General features: G+C 39.5%; 3 protein-coding genes across 11 annotated transcripts in view; 2 read left to right on the top strand and 1 right to left on the bottom strand.

Moving 5' to 3' along the window:
* The window catches only part of STRN3 (striatin 3), a 105,302-nt gene extending 99,119 nt beyond the window's left edge, over positions 1-6,183 (top strand). For 6 of the 7 annotated variants that reach the window (XM_023255634.2, XM_023255631.2, XM_023255632.2 and 3 more), the window contains 2 exons: positions 4,364-4,450; positions 4,535-6,183. In XM_023255634.2, coding sequence (XP_023111402.1) covers positions 4,364-4,450; positions 4,535-4,704 — 257 coding nt within the window. In that variant the 3' untranslated portion in view covers positions 4,705-6,183. Of the gene's footprint in view, positions 1-4,116; positions 4,307-4,363; positions 4,451-4,534 lie in introns of those variants that run through there. The other variant, XM_045059757.1, reaches the window with a different exon arrangement.
* A 2,742-nt stretch (positions 6,184-8,925) lies between these two features.
* On the bottom strand, positions 8,926-23,706 carry COCH (cochlin). 2 transcript variants are annotated; one of them, XM_045059760.1, is made up of 12 exons: positions 23,575-23,706; positions 22,721-22,778; positions 22,584-22,631; positions 20,370-20,526; positions 19,153-19,286; positions 18,584-18,646; positions 17,466-17,510; positions 17,232-17,379; positions 14,151-14,254; positions 13,208-13,434; positions 12,522-13,038; positions 8,926-9,910 (listed from the first exon to the last, which is right to left on the bottom strand). In XM_045059760.1, exons 2-12 carry the CDS (start codon positions 22,752-22,754, stop codon positions 9,735-9,737), a joined length of 1,653 nt encoding a protein of 550 aa, XP_044915695.1. In that variant the 5' UTR covers positions 22,755-22,778; positions 23,575-23,706; the 3' UTR covers positions 8,926-9,734. The 2 variants fall into 2 exon arrangements, with proteins under 2 accessions (XP_044915695.1, XP_011281477.1); XM_011283175.3 differs by lacking the exon at positions 23,575-23,706 and adding an exon at positions 23,125-23,221.
* Positions 22,192-26,754, top strand: LOC123386039 (translation initiation factor IF-2-like). Of its 2 annotated transcripts, none has more exons than XR_006599494.1 (3): positions 22,192-22,681; positions 24,128-24,229; positions 26,695-26,754. XR_006599494.1 is itself a non-coding variant. In XM_045059761.1 (3 exons), exons 1-2 carry the CDS (start codon positions 22,957-22,959, stop codon positions 24,151-24,153), a joined length of 558 nt encoding a protein of 185 aa, XP_044915696.1. In that variant the 5' UTR covers positions 22,694-22,956; the 3' UTR covers positions 24,154-24,229; positions 26,695-26,754. The 2 variants fall into 2 exon arrangements, 1 of the variants encoding a protein (XP_044915696.1); XM_045059761.1 differs by lacking the exon at positions 22,192-22,681 and adding an exon at positions 22,694-23,488.
* The last annotated feature ends 252 nt before the right edge of the window (positions 26,755-27,006 follow it).

Here is a 27,006-nt window from a genome sequence, read left to right as displayed (position 1 = left end):
TGCTTCAGATTCTGTGCCCCCCGCCATGCCCCCTCCCTCTGCCCCTCCCCCATTCACACTCTGTCTTGCTCTCTCTCAAAAATAAATAAATGTGAAAAAAAATTTTAAATCCTGTCTCACTTCACACACAGGTAAACACTATACATAACAACATTGAGTTAAACTGTAAATTGTGTTCAGATATACTGTTTCCAAAGAAACTTTTCCCTGAAAAATGTTAATTCATTTAAATGTGACAAACTAAGGGCACCTGGGTGGTTCAGTCGATTAAGCATCCGACTTCAGCTCAGGTCATGATCTTGTGGTTTGTGGCTTCAAGCCCCACATTGGGTCTCTGCTGTCAGCATGGAGCCTGCTTCAGATCCTCTGTTCTCTTCTCTCTCTTCCCCTTCCCTGTTTATGCTCTCTCTCTCTCTCAAAAATAAATAAAACATTAAAAAAACTTTATAAAAAATAAATGTGGGGCGCCTGAGTGGCTCAGTCAATGTGACAAACTGGAATATTTCCATAACTGGTCTGATGTTGCCAGTTAGTTAAGTTTCTAATAGAATATTATTCTGGCAAATGACTAATATATTTAATTGATTTTTTAATCTCAAACATTATAGAAATTGATACTATGAATGGATTCAATAAGTTCTTAGATTTTAACAGCAAAAATATATTTAGCATTTTGTATTCCACGCACACTAGCTATATGTTGTGTAAGGTGTGGTTTCTGCTCTCTGGGAGCTTATCATTGTTTGGGGAAATAGGATGTATGTGTGTGCTTACACACATGCACGCGCACGTGTGCACTCGTACATGCAGTAAAATGAGCCATGCTAGATAAAGGAGTTTTCGTAGTAAGGGTTTGGTCTTTGCCTTAAAGAAATGGTAAGGTTTTTTTGTTGTTGTTTTAAGGAAAGAAGGTAGTAAGAAATTCCAGATAAGGGCATATTTTGAGTAGAGTCAGCATGGTGGTAGAAACTTGGGCTAGAACAGAAGTTTCTTATAGGTAACGCCAAAAAGGTAAGTTTGGAGAAGAGAAACCCAATCAATGGAGGAGAACTTTTCAGAGCCAGGCTAAGAATGATGGATTTTTGTTTATACTATACACTGTAAAAACCACTTAAAATATTTGAGTAGGGGTTTATAAAATTGGTTTAGAAAGATTATTTAAATTGCATTATCTGGTAGATCTTTGACTTTAAATAATTTCAGTTTCTACTATTCTAGAGAAATAGTAAGGGCTCGTGATTTTTAAAATTTGGTAGAGATATAAATTTGTGTTGCATATACTGTTCCTGAGAGATTTAGTTAGTGATAGTGAGTCTAGGAGAAGGTGTATAAGTGAGTAATACGGAGGAGTTGGAAACAGAAGATACTGAATTTGTTGTGGACTCATTCATTCACAATTTATTGAGTGTCTGCCATATCCTTGGCATAGTTTTCATTGCTTGGTGAACCAAACAAAATGTCTGGTCCTCTTAGAATTTATACCCTAGTGTTATATTGCTTACTGCAAGTGAGACATTGTTCTATTAGATTTACATATATTAACATGTTTGTTCCTCTTATAACTAACTGTAAAGTAGATATATTATTATTGTCTCCATTTTAGGTTTGAAATAAAAGTCTTAAAAGAAGTTATATAATTAGTTCATTGTTACACAGCAGAGAGAAATTAAAGGGTTGGGATTCACACTCATTCAGTTTGCTTCCGCAATCCACGTTTTTTTAATACCTATTTTTGTCCCCATTTCTTAGCGGCCCATGATATTGATTGTCCAAGTCCAAGGGCTTAAGGTGCCAGGGAGGGGAGAACAGGTGACTGCATGTATCCTCTATTTGCCTCTGTTACAGAAGGAAAGAATTAATTTTGGTCAGCGAAGAGAGGTAGTAGCAGAGGCATGAGGCAAAAGTAAAATTGGTTAAATGTGAGAAGCTTTAAGTATATGTTGAGAAAGGAGGAATCCTAATTCTTGGGAGGTGTCAGAAGTTTTGTGACTTCTGTGGTTACCAGTGGAAGCCCAGCATTCAAATTGGTTTTGCATTCCACGTATTTGGGGAGAGGAAGGGTTGACTCTAAACTGACTCAGGTTTTCATAGTGAGGGTTAATTTAGTGCACAGGAGATAAACTGGGAAGATTATAGTACCCTTAAAGAAATGGGTATTTCTGCTGTTTGGATGAAAGAATTCTTTGTATTTAAGACATGTTAAATTTAGGAGATACAGGATCATTCTCAGGAAAGAAGTTAGCACTAGATCTGTGAGTTAAGAGTGACCATCATAGATTTGACTTTTTCAGAGAAGCTAATCTTGCTTAACCCCTAATTATTTGAGAGTATTGTCCTGGAAGCCAACAATTTCATACTTGGTTTTTTTATAGGCATATTGTGAGGAATGGATTCTAGAACTGATAGATGAATTGTGTTGGACTAAGCACTTAAAGATAGTATGTTGAATGATTTTTCTGTAGTAGAGAAGAATCCCTAAAATTATTCTGTTAGTATTAGTGAAAAACCAACAGATGTCATTTGAAATGATGAGAGACTTAATTTTGTACTTAACTGATGACATGCTTAGTATTGCCAGAAAGTGATAGGACTTTTTATGTTTTTCAGAGTAACTTTTTGCACGTTTGATTATGTTGTGGTTTTATATTCAGGCCAGTAGCTGTAGCAAATAACAAAAGTAGATATATTTCATATTCCAGTGTGGAATGTCATCAGAGGACCAGAAACTGGCAAATGATTGTAACTAGAATTCTGGAGAAGGCCTCTCATTAGGAGCAGCTCAAGCATTTGAATAGTAAAGACTCATTGCTGAGTGAAAGGGGAGGAAATTTTTTTAAGTGTCTGTATTTGCTGTTTTATTCTCTTCTTGGATAAATGAATTTATGATGTTGCTTTCTGTCTATCCAAAAGCATATACTGCCAGTGCGGAGGCTAATTCCCCTGCCCCGAAAGTATTTATGCAATACAACTTTGTACTCGTAACTTTTTTTTTTAATTTTAACTTGCCATTGAATCCCGTTTTCTTCCAAATCTTCATTGAAGATACTCATTAAATCCCGTTTTCCAGAACAGTGTTTTTGTTACTATCTGGGGAAATCCAGAATAATTTCTCTGATATACTCCCACCTCTCTCCCCTTTCTTGTTTCTAATGTACAAAATGATTAATATTTCAAAGGATAAATGAATTTGATAACAGTAGAATCTTTAGTTAGGAATAGATCCCGTAGTGATTTATTTATCAGGAACCCCATAAATGAAATACTCTTTACATTTCTTAATGAGAAAGATTCTTCCTGTTTTTAGTTTAATTCCAGTTTACATGATCTTAAACCTTGGATGCAACCATACAGTCATTATGTTTTTCACTGTCTACCAGATACTGTCAGATTGTCACACAGATGCCTTTTTTAGGAGTAACTGGGAAAGTTCTGCCTTGGAATTAAAATTCTTTCAAAAAATTATTACAGGCATACCTCACAGATAATGTGGGTTCACACAACTGCGTTAAAGCCCATTTTGCAGTAGAGTGAGTCAAATGAATTTTTTCATTTCCCAGTGCATATAAAAGCCATGTTTATACCTTACTGTTATCTCTTAAGTGTGCAGTAGTATTATATCTAAAAAACCAATGTACCTGCCTTAATGAAAGAAAACTTTATTGCAAAAAAATGGCTAACCATTGCTGAGCTTTCACTAGGTTGTAAGCACCAATCATAGATGACCGTAACAGATATATTAATAATGAAAACGTTTGCATGCAGTATTGCAAGAATTCCCAAACTGACACAGAGACACAAAGTGAACAATGTTATTGAAAATGGCGCCAGTAGATTTGTTCAATACAGGGTTGCCACAGATCTTCATTTTGTAAAATCACTGCAGTATCTGTGAAGGATAGTAAAACTAGGTATGCCTGTATACTGGGTGAACCTTGAAAACCTTTAAATGACAGAAGGCACACACAAAAAGCCACATGTTACGTGTATGATTTCATTTGTATGAAGCATCGAGAATAGGCTAAATCATAGAAAAGGTAGATTAGTGGTAACCAGGGACTTGGGGGAAGGGGAGAAATAGGGAGTGACTACTTAATGGGTACGGGTTTCCTTTTGCAGTGATGAAAATGTTCTGAACTGGATAATGGTGATGGTTGCATATCATTGCGAATGCTCTAAAAGCCACTGAATGGTACCTTCCCAAATGGTTAAAATGGTAAATTTTATGTTATGTGTATTTTACCACAATAAAACTATATTGCTATAGTGATTGTCTATTTTTTGTTGATGCTGTGTTATGGTTTCTGATCTCTCAAGTTGGTAACTATTTGTGAAAACTTTATCTTCTGTGTTATGTTTTATTTAGGTAAAATGATCCATTCTATGGTAGCTCATTTGGATGCTGTTACAAGTCTAGCAGTAGATCCTAATGGAATCTATTTGATGTCTGGAAGTAAGTCTGAACTTACTATACTGCCACAAGCTTTATAAAAGAATCATTACCTAGTAACATACTTTATTTATTCTTTTATTACAGGCCATGACTGTTCTATTAGATTATGGAATTTGGACAGCAAGACATGTGTACAAGAAATAACAGCACATAGGAAGAAATTAGATGAATCAATTTATGATGTTGCTTTCCATCCATCAAAAGCATATATTGCCAGTGCAGGGGCTGATGCCCTTGCCAAAGTATTTGTGTGAATCGGCAAAAATCACATCGTCAACAACAGATTTGCTTGGACAGAAAGAGGGTCTGCATCACTGCCATCAACAAGGTTACTGATATGACACTACATGTGATCTGCCTGGAGAAGGCTATTCGAGGCAGGCATAAATTGGTGGAAATCACATCTTAATGTCAGGCTCATTAATTTAATTGTAATTACTGTATTTCGTGGGACAAATAAAAAGGACTCCATTATTTGTGGCCTGTACTGGATATGAACTGAGCGTATGTCTGTTTTTTAGGTATCTTTAAGCCAATGTGGAGTCTGATCTTAAAAAGACTTTTATTTTGGACTCTGTGTGCTGCCTTAGGGTTAGGAATGTGGTGCTCTTGTTGGGGGAAAGTGAGCTCCAAGAGTAGCTTTTTTTCATCTCTTAGTGATTTTCTGTTTATCAGTTGAATGCCACAGATTCCCTTTTAAACTTATTTTGCTTTAAAAAAAAAAAAAGAAAATTTAACTTAAAATATTTTAGCATTAGTTGCACAAAATGTTTGGATAAAATTCTAGTTTTTATAAGTCTTTTTATATATTTAGCCTGTCACAACAGTGCTCAAGATTGTATTGAAGTTTTTCTGCATTATACAACCCTAAAACACAGAGATCTCACTGACCCGCTGCCGTGTAACCACACTTTTTCCTTCTTTTGCCTAATACAGCTCAGCTAAGTCCTTCCATAAAGATGCTAAATCACCTTCATCATCACATAACTGTCTTCATATAAACCAAGGACTATTAAGTGTATTAAAAATGAAACAGTGGGGTTTAGTACTCCAGATGAACTCTTTAAAAAAAAAATGAACTAATCTTGGCATCCTATCACTATGTGATATTTTGTACATCTTACTGTATTTACAAGTTTATTTATCAAGGATTATCCATCTTGCTAATAGCCTATTATTTATTTCACTTTTTGTTGGTCTTTATATCCTTTTATTAATGTGCTAAAGGAACCTGTATATCTATTTTGGAACTCTTTGAATAGTCTAAAATAGACTAAAAATGGAATATTTTATAGTTTAAGTTACAAACCAAGGTGATTTCCCCCAGATGCATATCTTGGTTTACCATGATTCCAAACAAAACTATCTTGTTTAAAAATATTTGGGGTAAAATTGTATTTGCATTACAAATAGGATACAAAAATAGTTGAATCAGGATACAGAAATCTGTGTTTGGACTAGTTATCCCATTTTATTTTTTCAGATGTGCTTAATTTTATGGTGTAACTAAAGATTTTGTTTGTGTAATGCATGATTAAGACAATAAAGTATTTTTTCTAGTCTTCCAAAAACTTTTCTGATCAGTTTGCGAGTTTTGATGAGTTTTGTAAGGTTTTTGTTTTACAAACTATGAATCAGCAAATTTTTAAGATTGTACCACATAGCAAACGTACAGCTGTTGAAAAATAATGTATATAAAATGCATATAATAAATATTAAATTGTGTACCTGTATGTTACTGTTGGCTACATTATTTTGTGTTGAATAATAAAGTGCAATACTTTACTCTCCATCATTAAACTAGGAAATGGAGATGATTTCTCAGTGAGTCCTTCATTTTTATGCTATTCTTTTAAACATGGTATTGCTTGAGACTCTTAATAAGATTAGAACACTTAACAGTATTAATAACTTTCTAAGTACTTCACCCCATTTGGGAATTTAAAAAAATCTTCTACTGGTATAAGTTACATAGTTCACAACAGCGAAAGGAAAAGCAGAGATACAGTTTTCAATCATTTCCTTAGACGTTCTATGCCTTTATTGAATCTGGATTTCAGTTAATAGTATTGTCATTCCTATCTAGCCTGTTTCCACAAAAAAGTTCAGAAAATAACTGCATTACATTACTCATTAATTGAAAGTTGTCCCTATGAATAATATTAAGTGTTAGTGTCTCAAAACTTCTTTCTTCAACAAGGTAATATCTTTTTTCTTGGAAGGAAATTGCAAATGCAGTTAGAAGGTAACATTAAAGGGCACTTGGATGGCTCAGCTGGTTAAGTGTCCAACTCTTGACTTCAGCTCAGGTCATGATCTCATACTTGGTGAGTTCAAACCCCTCATCAGGGTCTGCATTGACAGCACAGAGCCTGCTTGGGATTCTGTCTCCCTCTCTTTCTGCCTCTCCCCCACTTGCTGTCTCGCTCTCAAAATTAAAAATTAAAAATTTTTTTTTCTTAAGTTCTATCCAAAAATTAGGGTGGCAAAGTTCTATTTGGATGCCTACTTGGTAAAAGAAATTACATTGTGTTTATATTGTGAACTTTTGTCTTCTGCCATAATCCAAGTGTGCATTTTAGTCATTACTGCTGAAACACTAAAAATTTTCAGAAATACTCCTAAAGTTTTTTTTGTTTTGTTTTTGATTTTCTGAAGATTCAACTTAACCAATTAAGGGGCATTTTTTCTTGTTTTTGGAAATTACAATTTTTCCAAAGCTAATATGGTTTCCGGCAGCAATTCCAAACCAGTGCATTACTGTTTAACTGAAATGTGATTATCATCGTTGTAGTGCATAAACATTCACCTCTGGGTATGTATTGAAATGGAAATGAATAAAAATTAAAACATATGTTTACTTTTCTCTACTTTGGTCGTGTTTTTCTCTACAATATTAAACATTTGGAAGAGACTAAAGGATGCAAAAAGAAGGTCTCATTTTGTGTGTTTCCATTTGTGACTTCTGGGAAATTATTCATTTGACTATTAAATGGTGCTTTATAAAGCTTCATATTTTTATATACAAACTTTCGTATGTTGACTTTCTCAATATTTAATCATATTCTGCCTTTTTCATATTTTATTTTTGTGTACTTTTCTCACATTTCAAAGTAAGTTATCCACTAAAGACCAGCATCTCACTTAACACCTTTATTAAATGTTATAAATAGCATATTTGAAAAATAGGCATGCCTGCTAAAGTGTGCTTTACACTTTACTGCTTTTACAAAATAATTGATAGTAACTTAATAAAGGGGTCATTTCTGCTCTTAATGCTCTTTAAGGCAGAATGTTAGTTTCCCTGGTTACCTCAGATGACTCAGAGCTTTGTCCTTTATAAAAATAAAAGCGTTTTAAAGGGGTACTGAGGGGGTGCCTGGGTGGCTCCGTTAAACATCCGACTTTTGATCTCAGCTCAAGTCTTGATCTCAGGGTCGTGAGTTCAAGTCCTGCATTGGGCTCTGCACTGGGCAGGAAGCCATAACTTTAAAAAAAAAAGACAATTGGAGGCTGGATTTTCATTTGAGTTTAATTTTTCAAGGAGTGATACTCTCAGCCAAGAATTTGTGGTGTAAAAGTTTAAACCTATTTTATTTTTTTATTTTTGAGAGCGAGAGAGGCAGCATGAGTGGGGGAGGAGCAAAGAGACAGGGAGACACAGAATCTGAAGCAGGCTCCAGGCTTTGAGCTGTCAGCACAGCCTGATGTGGAGCTTGAACTCACAGACCGCGGGTCATGACCTGAGCCAAAGTTGGCTGCTTAACTGACTGAGCCACCCAGGTGCCCCTGTTTAATTAAATGAAAATTCTTGTTACGTGGATATATGTGGCATTTTATAGGAAAGGGTCAGTTTATTATCTTCCCATACTTTGTCAAGTTTTTATGTAAAATTGTCCAAGGCAATTTCAGTTCTGCCTTTCTCATACATGCTGCTTTCATTGCTTTTACACACCTATAAAATCCCTGGACTCCAGAGATTTACTGGAGTATAAGTATTAATTGTAGACCATTTAACACCTATTTCAGGTCAACTTGTAAGTTGTTTCAGATAGGATCAGTGTGTGTGGGGAGGGAGCTAGGATGTACAGGTGGCTGAGGGGGAGGACAGGTTCTGCCTGTAGACAAGCGAGATGGGATGACAACACCTGTATCTGAAGGGAGAGCTCTATATTAAGGGCATTGTGATCATTTTTCTTAGGAACTTAACTTTACAAGCATGTTTAAGTAAAAATGTTAATTACAAAACATTTTTGTTGAACTAAGTAACTAAGAGCATCTCCTGCTGTTTAACTTGGTAGTGGCTGTGTATAATGCCTAAACAGTAGCCATTCAATAAACAATTGAATGAATAAATATAAAAATTTTAAGAAAAAATTCAGGTTGGTCTTTCTACATAAAGTACTGAATGTAGGATTTTTTACCATGTCCCAGGGAGCGAGGACTTGGAATAATAAAAGTAAAGCAGCTTAGAATAATAGTCACTAACAGTTTTATTGTTTGGTCAAACTACAATAATTTTTCCTGCAGTTCCATTTTCAATAAGTGATTTTCCTTAAAGCCAAATGTTTAAAATGGTAAGTAAAAATTTACCAACGTTTTTTTCAGTACATGGATGACTTTTAGAGTATAAGCCAAATATATCTATACACATATAAAATTAAGGATATAAATAGAAAAATATCAGACAATTCTATCTTATTCAGTGAGATAGTTCAGTTATGTTATTGTGAAAATACACTACAAAAGAAGCTTGATACTTCATTCCCTTCCATTTGATTCATAATTAAAACTTTTTATTAAGTAATAACTCATTGGTTTTAAGACAACATCCATTATGGGAAAAATGACTTACATATGAACTGAGTTAAAGAACTATTTAAGTTTCATTCTCTTTATATATTTAATACAGAATGATGAGAGAAGGAATGTTGCTTTTGTTCTCAGTATCAGATTCTTTTATTGAGCTATGGAATTTATGTCTCTGTACATTTAATACGCATTTTAGAATTCTTAAGATTCGGATCCACAATATCTCCTGTTTCCAGAGTTTATAAGGGTCATGATTATGAAGCCTCAGCAGAGTGTTTAATAATTCTAAATTGTAATTAGAAGGTAGTAGCTTTAAATGAATGCTTATTTGCTTGAAACAGCTGTTGGCATTTTTAATATAATAGTTTTGTATCTGGTCCTAGTATGCTATATAGTATTTCAGTATTAGGAGAAAATGACTTATACATTACATCCTCTTACACTTTTTCTTTCAGTTGTCAAAATGTTACCATTATTGCTGGGATTCCAAGAAATCTCTACAAATGCCTCTGATGACGTCGGAAACAATTGGTTCTAATCCTGTGAACTCTCTGGTGAAGAAAGCATGTGACTCCTTTGGTTTAGAGGCCATATCTTTCAGGTCATCCAAAGGTGCCCAAGCCACTCCAACAGAAAAGATGGTAATACCTACAATGAAAATATTTTTGCATGCATTAGAACCAAGCTGCAGCTTATATAGAAAACCAGGCGTAATTATTTTTCATGACTCAGTTTACAGTTGGAGAGGAAGCTCTATAATGTCTGAAGGATTAAATCTCCTTCACCAAATGGTTAGCTAGGTTTAAACAGTCATGAGAATGGCTAAACAGTTGGGCCCAAACCAAAAGTTTGCCATCAGTATAACTTACCACATTGGCAAATAAATCACATGATCACTGACAAAAAGTTATGTGATGACCTGATAGATAACTTCTTAAAAAAATAAATAACTATAACATACTTAGTGAAATGGCGAAAACTGCCTGAGATTGGCAGGAGAATGGTCTGCCTGCTATCATCACTCCAGTTAATCATTAGACTGGAGGCCTAGCCAGTATAACAGAGTCTGGGATACATAAATGGAAGTTTTCTAAGGCTCTTGCATTGGAAATGGTGACTAGTCTTCTGAATAATGAGAACTTTGCAATTTTGATGTGTATGTTACATTGGCAAAATGACCAGTAGTCAGAAATTGTCAGTGTTAGGCGCTTGGGTGGCTCAGTTGGTTAAGTTTCCAGCTCTTGGTTTCAGCTCAGGTCGTGATCTCACAGTTGTGGGATTGACCCCCCCCCCCCGCCCCATGCCTCTGCCCCTTCCCCACTCCGCTGTTAGCGTTGGATGCTTTGGGATATCCTCCCTCCCTCCCTCTCCCCCCTCCCCCCCCCCACCTCCTGCTCAGGTGTGCACTCCTGTGCCCACATGCTCTCTAAAACTATACTTAAAACGCAAAAAAAGAAATGGTCAGTGTCTAACCCCAAAGCAAAAATCTGGTGAAAAAAACAGCCAAAGAGAAAAGGGTCTGTGCAGCTGGAATAATTTCTTCTAGTTACACATTGAGGCATAACCTCTACATTCCCTTGCACCAGTAGGCAGTTTGTATTCCAACTACATTTTGGTTAAGGTGATAACTACACCAGTTTGATTTACCTCAATCCAACTGCAGTAGTTGTTTAGCACATTCTTAGTGTATCCTACCATCTTTCTTTTGAGTGAAATTTCCTATGTTTGGAGAGCTTCTGAAGTCACTTCTAGGACTTCATCCCCATTCTAATGGTATTCAGTGCTCAAAATTGTAAATACTTGAGATGTAAATAAAGCAGGTTTAGATTATGTAAAAGCTCCTTGAAACAATTTCTGATTTATTACCCCACTCAATACTCCCCATCTCCTCCCCTGGCAAAAGAAAACAAAAAGTTTCCCCCCTCCGTTTTCCTCACTTGTAGACTGACTGAAGCTCAGATTGTAATTATATATTGGGTGAGAGCTAAACAATTAAAAAAGTTACGACCTAGCCTTGAAAACCTACCTGTATTCCGGCTTTTGTTAACTTGCACTTCACAATCTCTAAAGGATAATTTTCATGAAAATGGTGTGGCATAACCTCCTGAAGCTCAGCTAATTACATTGGGGAAATATATTTGATTTAATCTAGTTCAGTTAATTTAGCCTGAACCCCATTAACCACAAATTAGTTCAGTAAGATACGTTTTTAAGAAGGATGATAGCAAACAGGTCTTCGATTTAGGTTAGCTACTGATGGATAAAACAAGCTAGATGTATATAAATAAGCCAACATATAGCTTAAGTTGCGCGGATGGGTTCTCTACCCTACTAAACAGCATTTCATCAATATAAAAGTATATAACAGTGGCTAATGTGTAAGAGGGAAAAAGTTAAGTCATGAGGAATTAAATAGGGAAAAGTGTGGAAAAGTATACAAAAATGCAAGGCCACTAATTCCCCTCTCCCAAGTTAGCGTTTTTTTTTTTTTGTTTTTTGTTTTTTTTTATTAAGTATTACTGGACCACAATCACTCAGTTTTATCCCAGGAAAGGGAACGTCAGCTTTTTGTTGCCCTATTTGATCTCAGCAACACATTATGCTAATGTTTTCAGGAATGAGTCGCCTTTGCCAAAAGTAATATTAAGGTTGGGGTAAGGGAGAAAGAAGACCTTTTTATACTGTTTTATAACATCAGAGTGTGTTTTTATTATCTTAAAAAAAAAAGACTAAGAATCTAAAAAGGAAGTTTAGATGGAATAGAATTAAAGTCTACTGGAGACTCTAACATCTTAGAAAACTCATGCCAGACTCAAAACTACTTTTTAAAAAAGGATAAATTATCAAATAGGTTCATGGTAAATTATGATAAATTGTGATCGGGTGGGGGGATATATTCCAAGTTTGGGCCCAACATAAGCACCTGTAACATGCTTCTTTGACACATGACATGGTTCTCATGGCACTTCTCCCAACAATACAGTGGTGAGGAGTGTGGACTCAGCCAGAATGCCTGGGTTTGAATACTGGCCTCACCACTTGCTAGCTGTGGTCTTGAGGAAATTTGTTGCCTTATCTGTAGAATGACATTCATAGGACTGGTTTGACACTTAAGTCAGTTAATATTGAGTAAAGCTCTTAGAACAATGATTGCCATTACATACGTGTTTGTTCAATAAAATAAATGCTTACATTTATATTTACAAAACTCACTGAACCCCTCCTCAGTTCCCTACCCAGACAAAGGACAAGAACTTACCTGCATCGTGTGCAGCAGCAGCAGGGCCTCGAACATCGTCATAGGACTGCCCGTCTGTGACAATTACCAGGAAGTTCTTGTTGGGGCTATCCCTCACAGGACCAAACACGTTTCTAACAGTGAAGGAAATGGCATCACCTGTAGCTGTTCCACCGCTCATGTAGCGAATGTTTCTGATAACAGCTAGGACATTCTCTTTGGTGCTGTAATCAGTGAAAGTGAATTCTGTGCGCTGATCATAGGTGAACTGCACAGCAGCAATCTTGGCACCAATGTCTGAGATTTCAAAAGTCTTGGCTATGTTGGAAACAAACTCAAGCATGAGGCGAAAATTACTGTCTCCAACACTGCTGGAACCATCAATTAGAAAGGCAATGTTCACTGAGTTATAGCAGGTCTTGCTGCACATCATTTGCTCATGAGTGCAGAGCTTCTGTACCAGAGGCTTTACATATTTCGTGGTGCCAAACCAGTTGGGCATGTGGTAAGAGAAGAAGCCATTGTTCCGACAGACAGCCTAATGGGGGAGACATAAACGGGATCAAAAAGTGTGTCTTCTTAAAAATGATAAAAACATTAAATCTTGAATGTTCAGAGTTAATCCAGATAAGGGCCAGTCAGCACTATGCCTGAAGGTCCAAAAACTGAGTAACTACCCTAACAGAAAAGACCCCTCACCTCCTTACCTTGTCAACAAATGCAACATCCTGAACCATCCCCAGTTCTTCAGGGATAGGCTTGGCCACAGAAACTATAAATACATTCACACCAAACTCTCTGGCCACAATGCCTGCTTCCTCAATGTCATCAGAAGGCCAGCCATCAATAAATACCACCACCACTTTGGGGATCCCTCTTCTTACTCCAGCGTCTGCTGTGAAGAATTTCTGGGCCGTATGCTTCAAGGCTTTTCCTAGATTTGAAGAAGAAGCAAGCTGGAGCAGCACCGCTGCTCAAATGACATTTCTATTTCCCTGTACCAACTTGATGACACCAAAAGTTTAAGAATTTAACTTACATAGAACTTGGTTCTATAATAGATGCATCAGATGCAAAAGTTTAATTATCCATCAGATCTATTTTTTTTTTGTCTTCACAACCCACATTACTTCCCCCATCACCTCCCAGAAGCCTCTTTTTTCCTTACCTTACATCAATCATCAGAAACACAACTGACTCCCACCACTGTACTTTTGCTATCTAGCCCCTTAGTGACTGATTACCTCTAAAGACTCAGAACAAGAAATGTCCCTTCAGAGGGTCTATAGTGCTAAGCTAGTTCTTTCTGCCACATCTGCATTTGTTAAACAAGTCTGTTGATCTTTGCTTCTTTTTAACTTGCTGAACACGTACTTCTCTAAAGTGGCATCTGTTCTATCCAATATAAGGATTATAAATCACAATACTTTTTTGGCTTGTTTTAAACAAGCAATATTAATTAACCCTTTGGCATATTTTTCATTATAAATTGAGTATCTTAGATGATCAAGTACAAACCTAGCCAAGATTTCAGTGTCAAGAGGAAGAGTTTCACATCTGCTTAAATAAAATAGCCTAATACTGCTTTACATGTCTGACTGCTTCATAACCCTCTCCTGTGTTACATTCCAGGTGCCAAAGTCTACTTACCTGTATTGGAATTACCCCCTCTGAAACCTACTTCCTTTATGGCAAACAAAACATCTTTGGCTGATGTAAAGTTTTTCAAATAAAATTCTATTTTGGGATGTTCACTAAGTGGAAAAATAGGAAAAAAATGTTATCTAGAGAGAACTGGAAAGGCGAAACAAGCAACATTATATAACTTAAAAAAAAGTAAATTGGCCAATGCCTAAGTTTCTTAATCCCATAGTGTACAGTCAACTAAAGTATTGCATCCTTACTTAAATTTCAAGGCATCTTGCAGAAATGTAACAAAAACAATTGCTACCTTGAGGGTTTATCTGGGTAATATGCTAAATACGTATTACATGTATCATCTCATTTCATCCTAACTCTACACAGTGTAAACTACTATCCCTACTATGTAAGCGAAGAAACTGAGGCTCACAGCATTTTGGTAGGTTGCCCAACAAAACACTGCTGCACTTTAAATTCAGGTTTGTCTGGCTCCAGAATACCTGAAACCAGGGTTAGCTGAAGGCACTGGGCTTAATGGAAATCTGCAGAGTAGGGCACCAGAGTATTGGAAGGTGACTGGGTGTGAGGCTAGGTCTGTTCCAGTGGGAGACCATGGAAGCACTCAACAGTGTGGGTCTATTAACTCAGGCTTCTGGTTAGAAGAGGCAATTTTAAGGACACCGAGGCCAACGTTTTAAAAATGAGAAGATAATGTATCAAGTATTACAATTTTGGATTTGTGTTATAAAAAATGATATTGACATACGCTGATCTTAAAATTATGTATATTGTAATATTTGGGACTTTCCATATTTAATAGTAAAAGGATTTCAACTCACTTCTATCACTACTCTACATTTATTAGAGACCATGTTGAGTAAAACATTTACACAACCATTTGTTGTGTTGGTTTTTAGATAAGTCAGTATTTCATAAGTGCAAAATTTTAAGATCTTAGTATTATCAATTGCCATTAAGTCAAGATTTTGGGGGTAAAAGTATAGCACAGACTGTACTTCTGCATATCTTTCTGTATATCTGGTGAAATGTTGGGCCACAAAATCAGATATTATGGGTAGATAACCTTTTCACATTAATGGTCACTTTGAACTATCCCAATTGTGATTTAGGAGATTTATTCTTAATTTTGCATCCTTAATGTTACATTGTTATTCTGCTTAAATATAAACTCTTTATATAGTTTATTCTGAGGCTCTTCCTAAAATAGGAAAACTATAGGGGTGCCTGGGTGGCTCAGTCGGTTAAGCGTCCAACTTCAGCTCAGGTCATGATCTCACAATCCGTGAGTTTGAACCCCGTGTCGGTCTCTGTGCTGTCAGTTCAGAGCCTGGAGCTTGATTTGGATTCTGTGTCTCCCTCTCTCTCTGCCCCTCCCCCACTCACACTCTGTCTCTATCAAAAAATGAATAAACATTAAAAAATTTTAATCGGTAAACTAGAAGTCTCAAAGTTTATAGAGAAGCTAGTCTTGTTTGATTCTACGAGATAGTGTAGCTGTCATCTTGAAAAAGAATTGGATACAAATAGCAAAGAAAAAAATGTAAGAAGAAAAGTACTGAGTGGAATTTGTCCCCCCCCCCCCAGGATGTTAAAATGTACAATAAAGCTACAATTATCAGAGCATTGTAGAAAAGATGTAAGAATTGGCTTATAGATCAAGGAAACTGACTTGCTTAACTTGCATATAAAATTGGCATTACAAATCAATGAAATAAAGTCATCTGTTTTAAAGATATGGGACAAATAGTTAAATTATGTAGAAAACCAAAAAATTCTCATACCAAATTCTCATACCAAAAAAATTCTATTTAAATTAAGAACCAGTTGTAAAACATAACATAAGAATAAATGAAATAGAAATTAGTAGGTGTAGTACTGGTGACAGCAATTTAAACTGGGTCAACTTTCTAGAAAGCAATTGAACTTTGTATCCGAAACCTTAAAAATGTCAGAACCTTTTGACCCAATCTCACTTTTAGAAATCTAGTCTAATGAACTAATCAAAGATGGCACAAGGGTGACGTAAGGATGTTAATCATAAAGTAATGTCCGATGGTGAAAAAAATGGAAGAACAGTTAAACAGTCATGCAAAGGAACATTCTAAAACATCATCGATTTAGAGCATTTGTGGTGTAAAATGCTCAAAATACAAAGGGATGAAAAAACAGGGCATAAAACATTTTCATAGTTTGAGCTTTTGAAAAAGAAACACATTATGCAGAAAGGGGTGAAGGATGGAAAAAGTGGTGGAAGGGGAATGCGAGATACAGGCTTCCAGTTATGAAATGAGTAAGCCAAGAGAATAAAAGGTACAGCATAAGGAACATCGTCAGTGGCACTGTAACAGCATCTTATGGTGACAGATGGGAGCTACACTTGCAGGGAACATGGCATAATCCACAATGCTGAATCACTATGTCGTACACCTGAAACTAATGTAACATTGTGTGTCAACCATACTTCAATTACACACACACACAGACATGCACATGTACAAGCAAGTATTTTCTTAAAATACTGAAAGGGTATCAAACATTTTATAGTGATTATCTCGGGAGAGCATATTTGGGAAATTTGTTTTTCTTGTGCTTTATATGTTTTTCAAGGTATCTATAGTGAGCATATTATTTTCCTAAAAGCCATCAATATTATTTTTAAATGAATAAAATTAAAAAGATCGAGCTTCAGATCTGCACTCATGGAAATATGGGAAATGTTTAAAAGAATAATGACAGAATAGGGAAGAGAAACAGACCTATAATTTCTTCCTTCAGCAAAGAAGAATCAGGAATTGAGCAGAGTATATGTACAGAGGTAATTTTGTTGTATGAACAACAAAACCTTTTTAGTCTACCTTCTGGTCATCAAATTCTCTAAATCTTTTTATTCCAAAAGGGAAGCACTTAGACCTACCTCGTCTGCTTAGGCAGTCTTACATCCTATATTTACAGTTCAGGGATTCAGACTATCCACAACTCTATGTGTTTATACTGTACTGAAATACATGTATCCACTAAAACGGCTGATCTTTTATCATCAAGTCTCTTTCCATTTTAACAAGTTGGTACCTGGCTTGAACAAGGCCCACGTGTGGTCCTTCTGTTCCAATTCCCAACATTAGAGCCACTTTGCCAACAAAATTCTTCTGTAGATTAAATCGGCGCTGCCCAATATTAAAACTTCCATCAATCAGAAATGCAATGTCTGCTTTACAGTCTGTGAAAACCCAAACATGTCTCTCCGTTAGCAGTTTCAAAGGGAGGGAGAATGTTATTTTCCCAAATGGATATGTGGACTCTTACCTTTATTGCCAGTTTTCTTTTCAGGTGTTTTCTTTAGTCGTTTACCTGAAACAAAGGAAGCAGTGGCATCAATAGGAAGACAGTTTCATAGCAAGAAGCCCACATGGGGAAAAGCTTGTGACAAGGAGTGCCATTCTTAAAAACACTTGTTTTGTAAAAAAATTAATTTGTTCACAGCTTTTTGGACTGGGGAAGAAATGCCCCAACAAAGAAGTCAGGACTGTTGTAAGCCTTGCCACCAATTCAGGACCTGATATCTCAAACCCACAATTGAGGCAGGACCAGAAATGCCAAGAGTTAGATTCTAATGTTCTTAATTTCTTTGACTTTAAAACTGCCACAATCTTAGGAAAGGAGATTCCTGGCCTTTGTTAAAATGGACACACATTGAATTCCTTTTATTCATATGACGAATGGAGCTAGGAAGTCACTTTGTCCAGTTTCTAGGCATGGTTTATTAGATCGGAAAGAAATAGTAGGACTTCAAGAGAATGTTTGGTAGCAGAGTTTATAATTGAAAATAGAAGGATAGGAATTTGAAATATAAAATGTTTCCTTATATAATGCACTAGTAAACTTAAGATATTTGTTTTGTGTTTCTTAATTTTTTTTAATTTTTGAGATAGGGCACGAGCAGGAGAGAGGGGCAGAGGGAGAGACAGAATCTTAAGCAAGGTCAATGCTTGGTGCAGAGCTCGACGCAAGGCTTGATCCTATAACCCCAGGATCATGACCTGACCTGAAATCAAGAGTCGGATGCTCAACTAACAGAGCTACCTAGGTGCCCTGGTTTTGTGTTTAACATCACTTTTTATTTTTTATTTGTTTATTTTTAACTTACTTATTTTTGAGAGAGAGAGAGCAAGCAGGGGAGGAGTAGAGAGAAAGGGACAGAGAGGACTTCCAAGAAGGCTCCACACAGTCAGTGCAGAGCCCAATGCAGGGCTCGAACCCACAAACTGTAAGATCATGACTTGAGCTGAAACCAAGAGCTGTATGCTTAACTAAGCCACGCAGGTGCCCCAACGTCAATTACTTTTTAAAGGAAAGCTATCAACAACACATTTATTTTTAACTTCTAAATGTTGTGCCAGGCTACTAGGAGATAGCTTCCATACCTGTTGATGGACGTGCTGTGGACACTGCTTGTCCTGTGGCCTCCTGGGTACCACTTTTACCTTCTGTTAAAATAAAGAGAAGACTATTTTTTTCCTCTTCCTTCTTTACCATCAAAATATCATGAATCTAACTTAGGTGTCTATGGGATGATAAATGTAATCAAGTAATGGCAACTGCATGAGTAATTGCTTCATGCGAGTTTCAAAGACCAAAATGAATTCTTATCTATTAAATTGTATTTTAAAAGGATCACCAAAAATGAATTCACATTCATTTTCATTCACTAGTTTTTTGATTTAGTGTTACTTGTAAGTGTCAGGGCATTCTGATCACAAGTTTCTATTGCAGCCTTCTAACAGCAAGATTATCCTTCCTCCATTCAGCCAAGTTTGGCCTGAGTGGGCTTTGCTTGTCCAGGTCGCTGATTCTAACCCATAGTTGACTCTTTCAAGTCTTACTCACAGGCTTTTCTATTAAAGTCAAAGACGTTGGGCTAAGAACAGCAGAAAACTTTTTTGAGAGTCAGGCAATATTTACACAAAGGTAAAATCAATGTAATTGTACCTACTTGTCACTGTGAAAGAAGCAGACCATCTGGAAAGGGTTTGAGACTGAATGCCATTGGCAACTACTGAGGAATAGTTTTCTCGACCTGGTAGGCTATATATTCGTACAGGTCCCCCTGAGTTGCTGATTACTCCCCTGCAACACAGAAAAACAGCCGATATTCTACCCACACTTTTCCAGGGGCATCCGACTGACTTATAGTGCCATGTTACATCTATTGTTCTGATAATCAAGAAAATAGTTTATCAGGGAAGACATCTAAGGATGCTGTTGGCCTTTTTAAAAACATGCTAACATAGGTACAACATCTGCCTGGGAAAAAATGGTTTTATGCTGTCAAACTTCTTAAATGTTGATAGGAACATACCTATAAGATCCCATTCCCTGCAGCTCGGAGATTCAGGGTTAAGAGCACCAAATAATTTTCTTAGTTTTCTAAGGTACTTTAACTACATGTCTTTGGACAACACACACACACACACACACACACACACACACACACACACACACACAAAGTCTTGTAGTATAGCAGAATGTGTGATGAATACGGGATCTGGAAGCAGACCTGGCCTTTCATTTCCAGCTCTGGCACTTGCCTAACAATGATGACCGTGGGCAAGATCCTTGGCAACTGAGTTGTTTCTTCATCTATAAAATGGAATAAAATTGTACCCACCCTATACAATTCTCAAGTTCTCATGGAAGTTAAAACTATGTCTGGCACACAGTAAAAACTCACTAATATATTACATGATTAGGAATGTTCTAAAATCACAGGAATCTAGCTGCCAAGAAATAATACAATTTGTCTTTAGTCAGAAAGCTTAGTGCTTCATGGATATCCAGGAAAACCTTAAAAATGTATCTATCAGGGCGCCTGGGTGGCTCAGTCGGTTAAGCGGCCGACTTCGGCTCAGGTCATGATCTCATGGTCTGTGAGTTCGAGCCCCACGTCGGGCTCTGTGCTGACAGCTCAGAGCCTGGAGCCTGTTTCAGATTCTGTGTCTCCCTCTCTCTGACCCTCCCCCGTTCATGCTCTGTCTCTCTCTGTCTCAAAAATAAATAAACGTTAAAAAAATAGTTAAAAAAAATGTATCTATCTTCTATGGCCAAAATTGGCACCAAAAGAAAGAAGATAGTGGGTCCGTCCATGTGGCTAAAGAGGGAAAGGAAATCATCACACTTGGATTTCTCTCCCCTTGGCATGTTTCAGCTTACCTGTGGATAGCTGCACCACATATGCTTGATACAGATGCATACACTATGTTCCCAAATACGGAGAATTCCTCAAGAGAGCAGCCCCCTGGGCAGAGGACATCTGCTTTCTCTTTCCTGATGTCCAGGCCTCGGGTAAAGCATGTGATAGCAATGGGAACTGAAGAGAAAGGAGGGAATGTAGTGACCATTCTTGGGACTTTGAGGGGGATGGGGAGGTGGAAACTAGGGTCTGAGGTTGAAGGTTTACCTCCCTAAGTTCTACACTTCTTAAGAATATTAACATATGTACCACACCATTCCAGATTTTAGCTAGCCAAAACCCAGCTTTCCAATATAATCTAGTCCTCAACCACTCCAAAGCCTAATAGGAGAATTTTCTCAGTTCTTATGAGCTTGGGAATATATAACTGGGAATATATCAGAACTGGAAAATGACATTAGTCAGTCACCATTTATTAGTTCATTCTAGAAACATAAAAATCCCACAGCGATAACTGTGGACACAGTTGCCTGAGCTAACGATATTATATCTGGGCCAAGCCTATGAGGAATATCTTCATAGACACATGCACAAACCTCTTCAAGTCTCATCCTTTGCTTTGGAAGACCATTTACACTAGTTTTCCTCCAACTGCAGTGTCTTAAAATTATCTCTTAAGTAGGCCAGTAAAAAGATGTTTCACTTTACAAAATGTCATTTAGCTCAATCGTTCATTTTACAGACGCAGAAATTAAAGCCATGGGGTTAATTTGCTCTAGGTCACACAGCTCAACTTGTGCAGAATCAGGGAAGGGAATCAGAATCAGGGAATCAGGGAAGTTAGTCCCTTTGGAATGAAGCATTTTTATCTGAACTGAACCTGCTTATTTCTGGTCAAAATCTGCCCAGAGAGATCTATCAGACAGTGAATGCATTTTTAGAAAACAGTGTCAATACTCTCAAGTTTTACACAGCCGACCCAACTGATAAGGAACTGAAGTTTGTACTACAAAAGATGTTAGGTAGACACAAGTTATTGGCAACATGTAACAAGATAATATAATACCACATGTTAACTCATCAATTTACTATAAATTTTAAGTTGAGAATAATGTTATTAAATACTCCTTTCCAAACACAAGAATATTGTGATTACCCAAACCTTTTTGAAACAGATGTTAATAAAAAACCAAAAAAGCACCTTTTCCCCCAAGACAGTAATACTATCTGGTCATACTGCCCCTTTGAGTAGCCTGCCTCTAACAATGACCCTCTTCCCAAAGCTCTCTGTCTGAGCTGCACCCTGGACTATACATGTCCATGGAAGGGAAGGCAGGATACCAGGTACAATCCTGACTCCTTAGCTGTGCAACACTAAAGATCGCGGTGCAAGTTAAAATCCTTACCAAAAACAATAGCCTTAAACCTATGCGCCCCATACCTGTTATCAAACAGCCTGAATCCTTCCTACCACTTTTGGTGTCATCAGAGGCTCTGCCTTTAGCTGCCAATGCTGACTTGAGTAAGGGAGTGAGTGAGTGAGTGAGTGTGTGGGTGTGTGTGTGTCTTACTTACCCTGATTCCTCCTTTCAGGAAAACAAAGGATAGATTTTGTAAAAAGAGTTTGCCTTTTATATTGTAGAAAACACACACACCTATACTCGGACTTATACATGTGGAACAAACTGTTTTTTAGACTCTCTCCAATATGAAATGGGTCTATAAATAGAGGTTATTCCTAGAAACCAGGGGTTCAAGCAAGGTGGGACACAGCATTTCTCTGTCCCCGTCAGCTCTCGCAGTCTTTAGTCAGGTCTGGGAGGCTTATCCCTGGCCTCAAACGCCGTGGACAACCCGGGACTAGTGTGCCTCTTGGTGGGACTCAACGAATACTCCCCCGCCTTGACCTTTGATGCCGAGGATCGCGTCGCCAGGTGCCTCCCGCGATGTGGCGAGTGGATTCCGGGAGGCTTCGTTCTCGGCGCCTTGGGGAAGAACGTCCCCATCGGATACCAGGGGCCCCCTCGCGCGGGAGAAATGAGTAAGCCCGTGTAGACAGGCTGTGGGAATGGATGCGGGTGCGCCAGACAGCCGCTCCAACCTTGGCGCCTTGAACCTTCCCTAGGGCCACAGTCCAGGGACTCGGTCTGGGCGCGCTTCTACCCGCCGGCCCCCAGCCCCTCCCACCGCCTGGACCGAGCCCTGCTTCCCTGACCCGTGAACACGTAACTCACCGGCTCCCTCGCTGCCCGCAGGTTCCGGCAGCAGCAGCAGACAGACACCTGCGAAGAGAACACAGCGCGAGGGATCGCCCCAGCCTCCACCCCGCTTGGTGCGAGGGGAAGGGGGGCGGGGAGGAGCGCGTACCCACCGAGGCAGAGAACGGGGATCCAGGCTGCAGACATGGTGGTCGAGGGGGCTGCTCGGTCCTGGGAGAGAGGGAAAATGCAAGGGAGGCTCTCGGGAAGGGAGACCCTTACGTCCCCACCACACTGGGCCGGCCCTCCCGTTAGAGATCCCGCACCCCTCGGAAACCCAGGGGCGGCGGAGGGGAGGGAGGAGACCTAAGAGGCCGCTGCCCCCGAGCTAGCGCTCTATCTGGAGGCGATGTTCTGGCTGCAAATCGAGCCAAACCCAGCATCGATGTGCAACCTCGGCCCGGAGGAGCGGGTGCGATATCAAGACAGAAAGAAGCTGGGCGCGACAAAGGAGAGACTCAGACAAGCAGGTGGCAGGGACCCGCACGCCCGCCGCCGGACGCCTAGGGCTCCGCACCTGAGTCGGATCCGCCCGGCTGCGCCTGAGTGCGGAAAGCGCGGCTCCCGCCGCCGCTATAAAGGCCGGGCCGCGCGCATGAGCACTGTGCGGGGGGCGCGTGGGGAGGGGGCTGGGAGCCGGTCCCCCGGGGCCGGGCGGCGGCCGGCCAGCTCCGCCCTCACCCCCTGCCGGTCCCGGGGGGAGGCCCGCGCCCAGGCGCCTCCCCCCGCGGCGCGGACCTCGGCCACCCGGACGCCGCGTCCGTCCCTAGGGGAGGCGCGAAGGCCCGCGGCAGAGTCCCGGAGACCCCGCGGGACCCGGCGTCAGGGGTGTGGGAACGCGTGTAGGACAGCGGTGGGACCCGCGCCTGGGGACGCGCGCGGTGAGCCCGGGGTCCCCGGCGCCGGCCGCCCCGGCTGGACTGCGCTCCGGGCGGGGAGGCTGCCCGACGTGCGGGGCCGGCCTCACCCGGGCTGAGGAGGGATGGTCCCCCACTCGCGTTTTCCGACGGCGGAGCTGCGGCCCTCGCGGTGAACCCCGGCTCTGCTTTGGCCCAGGCGGCTGAGGTGACCCAGGGCCGCCGCCCGCCCAGGCCTTGCGCCCCCAGAGAGCTACCAGGTCCACGCGGCCTCGGAACCAAACTTTCCAACTTCGTGCTCGCGTGGAAACGGAGTTCCTACTTCTAAAGCAAACGCAACCTAGGGTTGGCAAACGCGTCCCTCGTATTTTTAGAAACCCTGTCAACTGATTGGTTATTCTTTCGACCATAGGGATCCAGCAGCCTTCTTCCGACTTGGTTTCTGCTGGAATCGGATTTTCTCCAGCGGGCTCCATTCACTGTAATGCGCAAGGCCACGCTTTGGAGGTGGCCCGGGCCCCTCATTGTATTTGCCTTTTCTTCCTTTCTGCGTCAGGAAGGAATTATGCTTGATTCCCAGTTCCCAGACCTGGTGTCTGTAGTGATTGCACAGAACCTCAGATTTGGTAATGTGTCCTCTCTCATCCTGGTAATTTTTAACAGGTGGAAGTGGGAGAAAGCAGAATTGACAGGCAGTGTGACCTCCGTGGCAGTGACCTCCACAGCAGCCTAGGAACCATCTCCAGACCCAGAAGAGGTGGCAGGGTATCGTTTTTTCAAATAGTTTTATTTAGTCCAAAGAATAAGCAATAATTTATATGCCATAAAACCATGATTTTTAGTGAATTTACAGAGTTGTACAGCCATCACCACAATCCAATTTTAGAACCTTTGCCTTACCCCCAAAAGGACCCCTTCTCCTCGTTGAGTCAATTGTTCCCCACCCTCAGCCCTAGGCCATACTGATTTGCTTCCTGTCTCTATACATTTGCCTTTATTGACATTTTATATAAATGGAATAATATAACCTCTGTTACTGAACATAATGTCTTTGAGGTTTATCCATGTTGTGGCATGTATGTGTACTTGCTTTTTAAAAGATTTTTAAATTCTTATTAATTTTTGAGAGCGAGAGAGGGACAGAGTGTGAGGGAGGGGCAGAGAGAGAGGGTGACACAGAATCTGAAGCAGGTTCCAGGCTCCGAGCTGTCAGTACGGAGCCGGTGGCGAGGCTCGAACTCCCAATGCTGAGATCATGACCTGAAATAAAGTTGGATGCTTAACTGACTGAGCTATCTTGGTGCCCGTATGTACTTGTTTTTTATTGCTCAGTAGTATTCCTGTACATTTGGTATTAGGAAAGATACATAGCACCCCCACCTGGAAGCCAAACACTGTAGTGGTTTTACAACTATCCTCTCCATCTGGAATGAGTCAGTGTTTGAATCAGGCAACTGTGGGGGGCGGGGGGTGGTGCTGATTTCATTCCCTTTACTATTTACTATTTGAGTGTCTTCTGGAGAGAAAGACTAATTAAATAACATTTGTTGGCTGGGAAGTTTTTTATTCTTACTTTCATGGCTGCTTTAAAGATGTAAACTCTTCCATGGTAGAGACAATTGCTCTTTTCTTCGAAACCCAGTATTCTAGCCATTCTATTTTTCTTGGTAGAAATTTCAAGCCTTCAGGACTATTAAAGCTGTCTTTTCCATGATTGTTTATTGAGTATCCTCAATCAGTGTTGGATAATCTCTTCCAATTAGGCTGGGCAGATTGTCATGATGCTATATAATGAGGGAGAGTTCAGATCCTTGGAAAACAGCTCCCACTCCACAGCTCTGCAGACGGTGCGCAAATGGCCAGAGGGGTGCATGCTCTTCAGAACTCCCATGGGGCACAGCCCTCCTGTGATGTAATTTCACTGAACCACTTGGCAGAATGAAAACTATGCAGCTGTTTCCATGATTGACTCTGAGTCTATGACTCTTAAAAAATAAAGGAAATACCTCATTGAGTTTCACAGTTGTTTACCCAAAGATACAATTTTAATTATTTTGTTTTGAAACATTTAAGAGAAGTTTTTCTTCCTTTGTTTTTCTGGTTTGAAAGGCCAACCAAGAAGTGTGGGGGAGTGGGGATGAGATTTTTCCTTCTCAGTTTGTACCTCATGTTCACCATAAGTACATTAAAAAACTAACTTGAGAGGTAGTTGTCTCTGCTGTGGGAATATCTGTAGAATAGAGGGAAAGCCAAAGGAATCTGGGTATGTTTGACTTAAAAAGACAAATTGTTAAAATTATAGTTTTGCATTCAGTTGGGTGACATTTCGGGTTATTGTACTCCTGAGATGCCTGGGTAGTTTACCCTGCTTTAATTAAGACTATTTGATATCCAAAATTTAGAATAACTCCTTGTAGAGCAGTGGATTCCTAACTGGGCTGCACAATGGAATCACCTGGGGGAGCTTTAAAAAGTACCAAAGCCTGAGTCCCACCCTGGAGATTTTATGTAATTAGTCTGGGATGGGGCCAGTGTGTTAGAATTTTTTAAAGCTCCCAGGTGATTCTAATGGGCTGCCCAGGATGCGTAATACTTAGCTCAATATTAGAGGTTAAGCTAATAATTCTAATTTTCCTCTCTTCTTTCATTATCTTTTCATTAAAATTCCATCAAAAATATGCCTACTGTGTTTCCCAGATAAAACATGGAAGCATCTTCTGGCCTGATGTTTGTTTAAAAACAATCATTAACGGGCACCTGGCTGGCTCTGTCAGAAGAGCTTGCAACTCTTGATCAGGGGGTCATGAGTTTGAGTCCCACATTGGGTGCAGTGATTACTAAAAATATAAATAAATGAAATTTTAAAAATAATCCCTAACAGAAGAGTTGAAAACTCAGTTTCAAAAGTAATTATCCCCAAGTGTGCTGTCAGGTCACAGAATGGGCTGGCCTTGTTAAGGGAGTGAGCTACCTGTAAAACTATTACCCTAGGTGGGATTTTTAGGCTTCAGGATGCTGCTGGCAGCTCAAAAGAGTTCCTCAAGAATAGTGTGGTTCTCTGATTAGATTTGGTTCATTACCTGCACAGATAAGCTCTTAGTTTACAGGTCTCTTCTCTGTTTTGTCTTTACCTAAGTATGAAGCTGGTGTTACCTGGAAGTTTTAATGTTCTTGTTGTTGATCTTTTATTTTTTAATTTTCTTTAACGTTTATTCATTTTTGAGAAACAGAGAGAGGCCGAGCATGAGCAGGGGAGGGGAAGAGAGAGAGGGAGACACAGAATCCGAAGCAGGCTCCAGGCTCTGAGCCATCAGCCCAGAGCCTGACGCGGGGCTCGAACTCACGGACCGGAAGATCATGACTTGAGCTGAAGTTGGACGCTTAACCCACTGAGCCACCCAGGTACCCCTTTTAATTTTAACTTTTATCTTTAAAAAGAGTATCAGTCCTGTCCCACCCCCTATCCTTAGCTCCCCTGTAAACTTACTTAGCTAATGCAATACGTAGTAACTTGGTTTTATTTCAGTCACAGTGAACTTAAA

This window comes from Felis catus, chromosome B3 (genome assembly GCF_018350175.1).
Source record: "Felis catus isolate Fca126 chromosome B3, F.catus_Fca126_mat1.0, whole genome shotgun sequence".
NCBI lineage: Eukaryota > Metazoa > Chordata > Mammalia > Carnivora > Felidae > Felis > Felis catus.
Note: the sequence above shows the minus strand (reverse complement) of the source record. Positions and strands in the feature narration are given on the sequence as shown.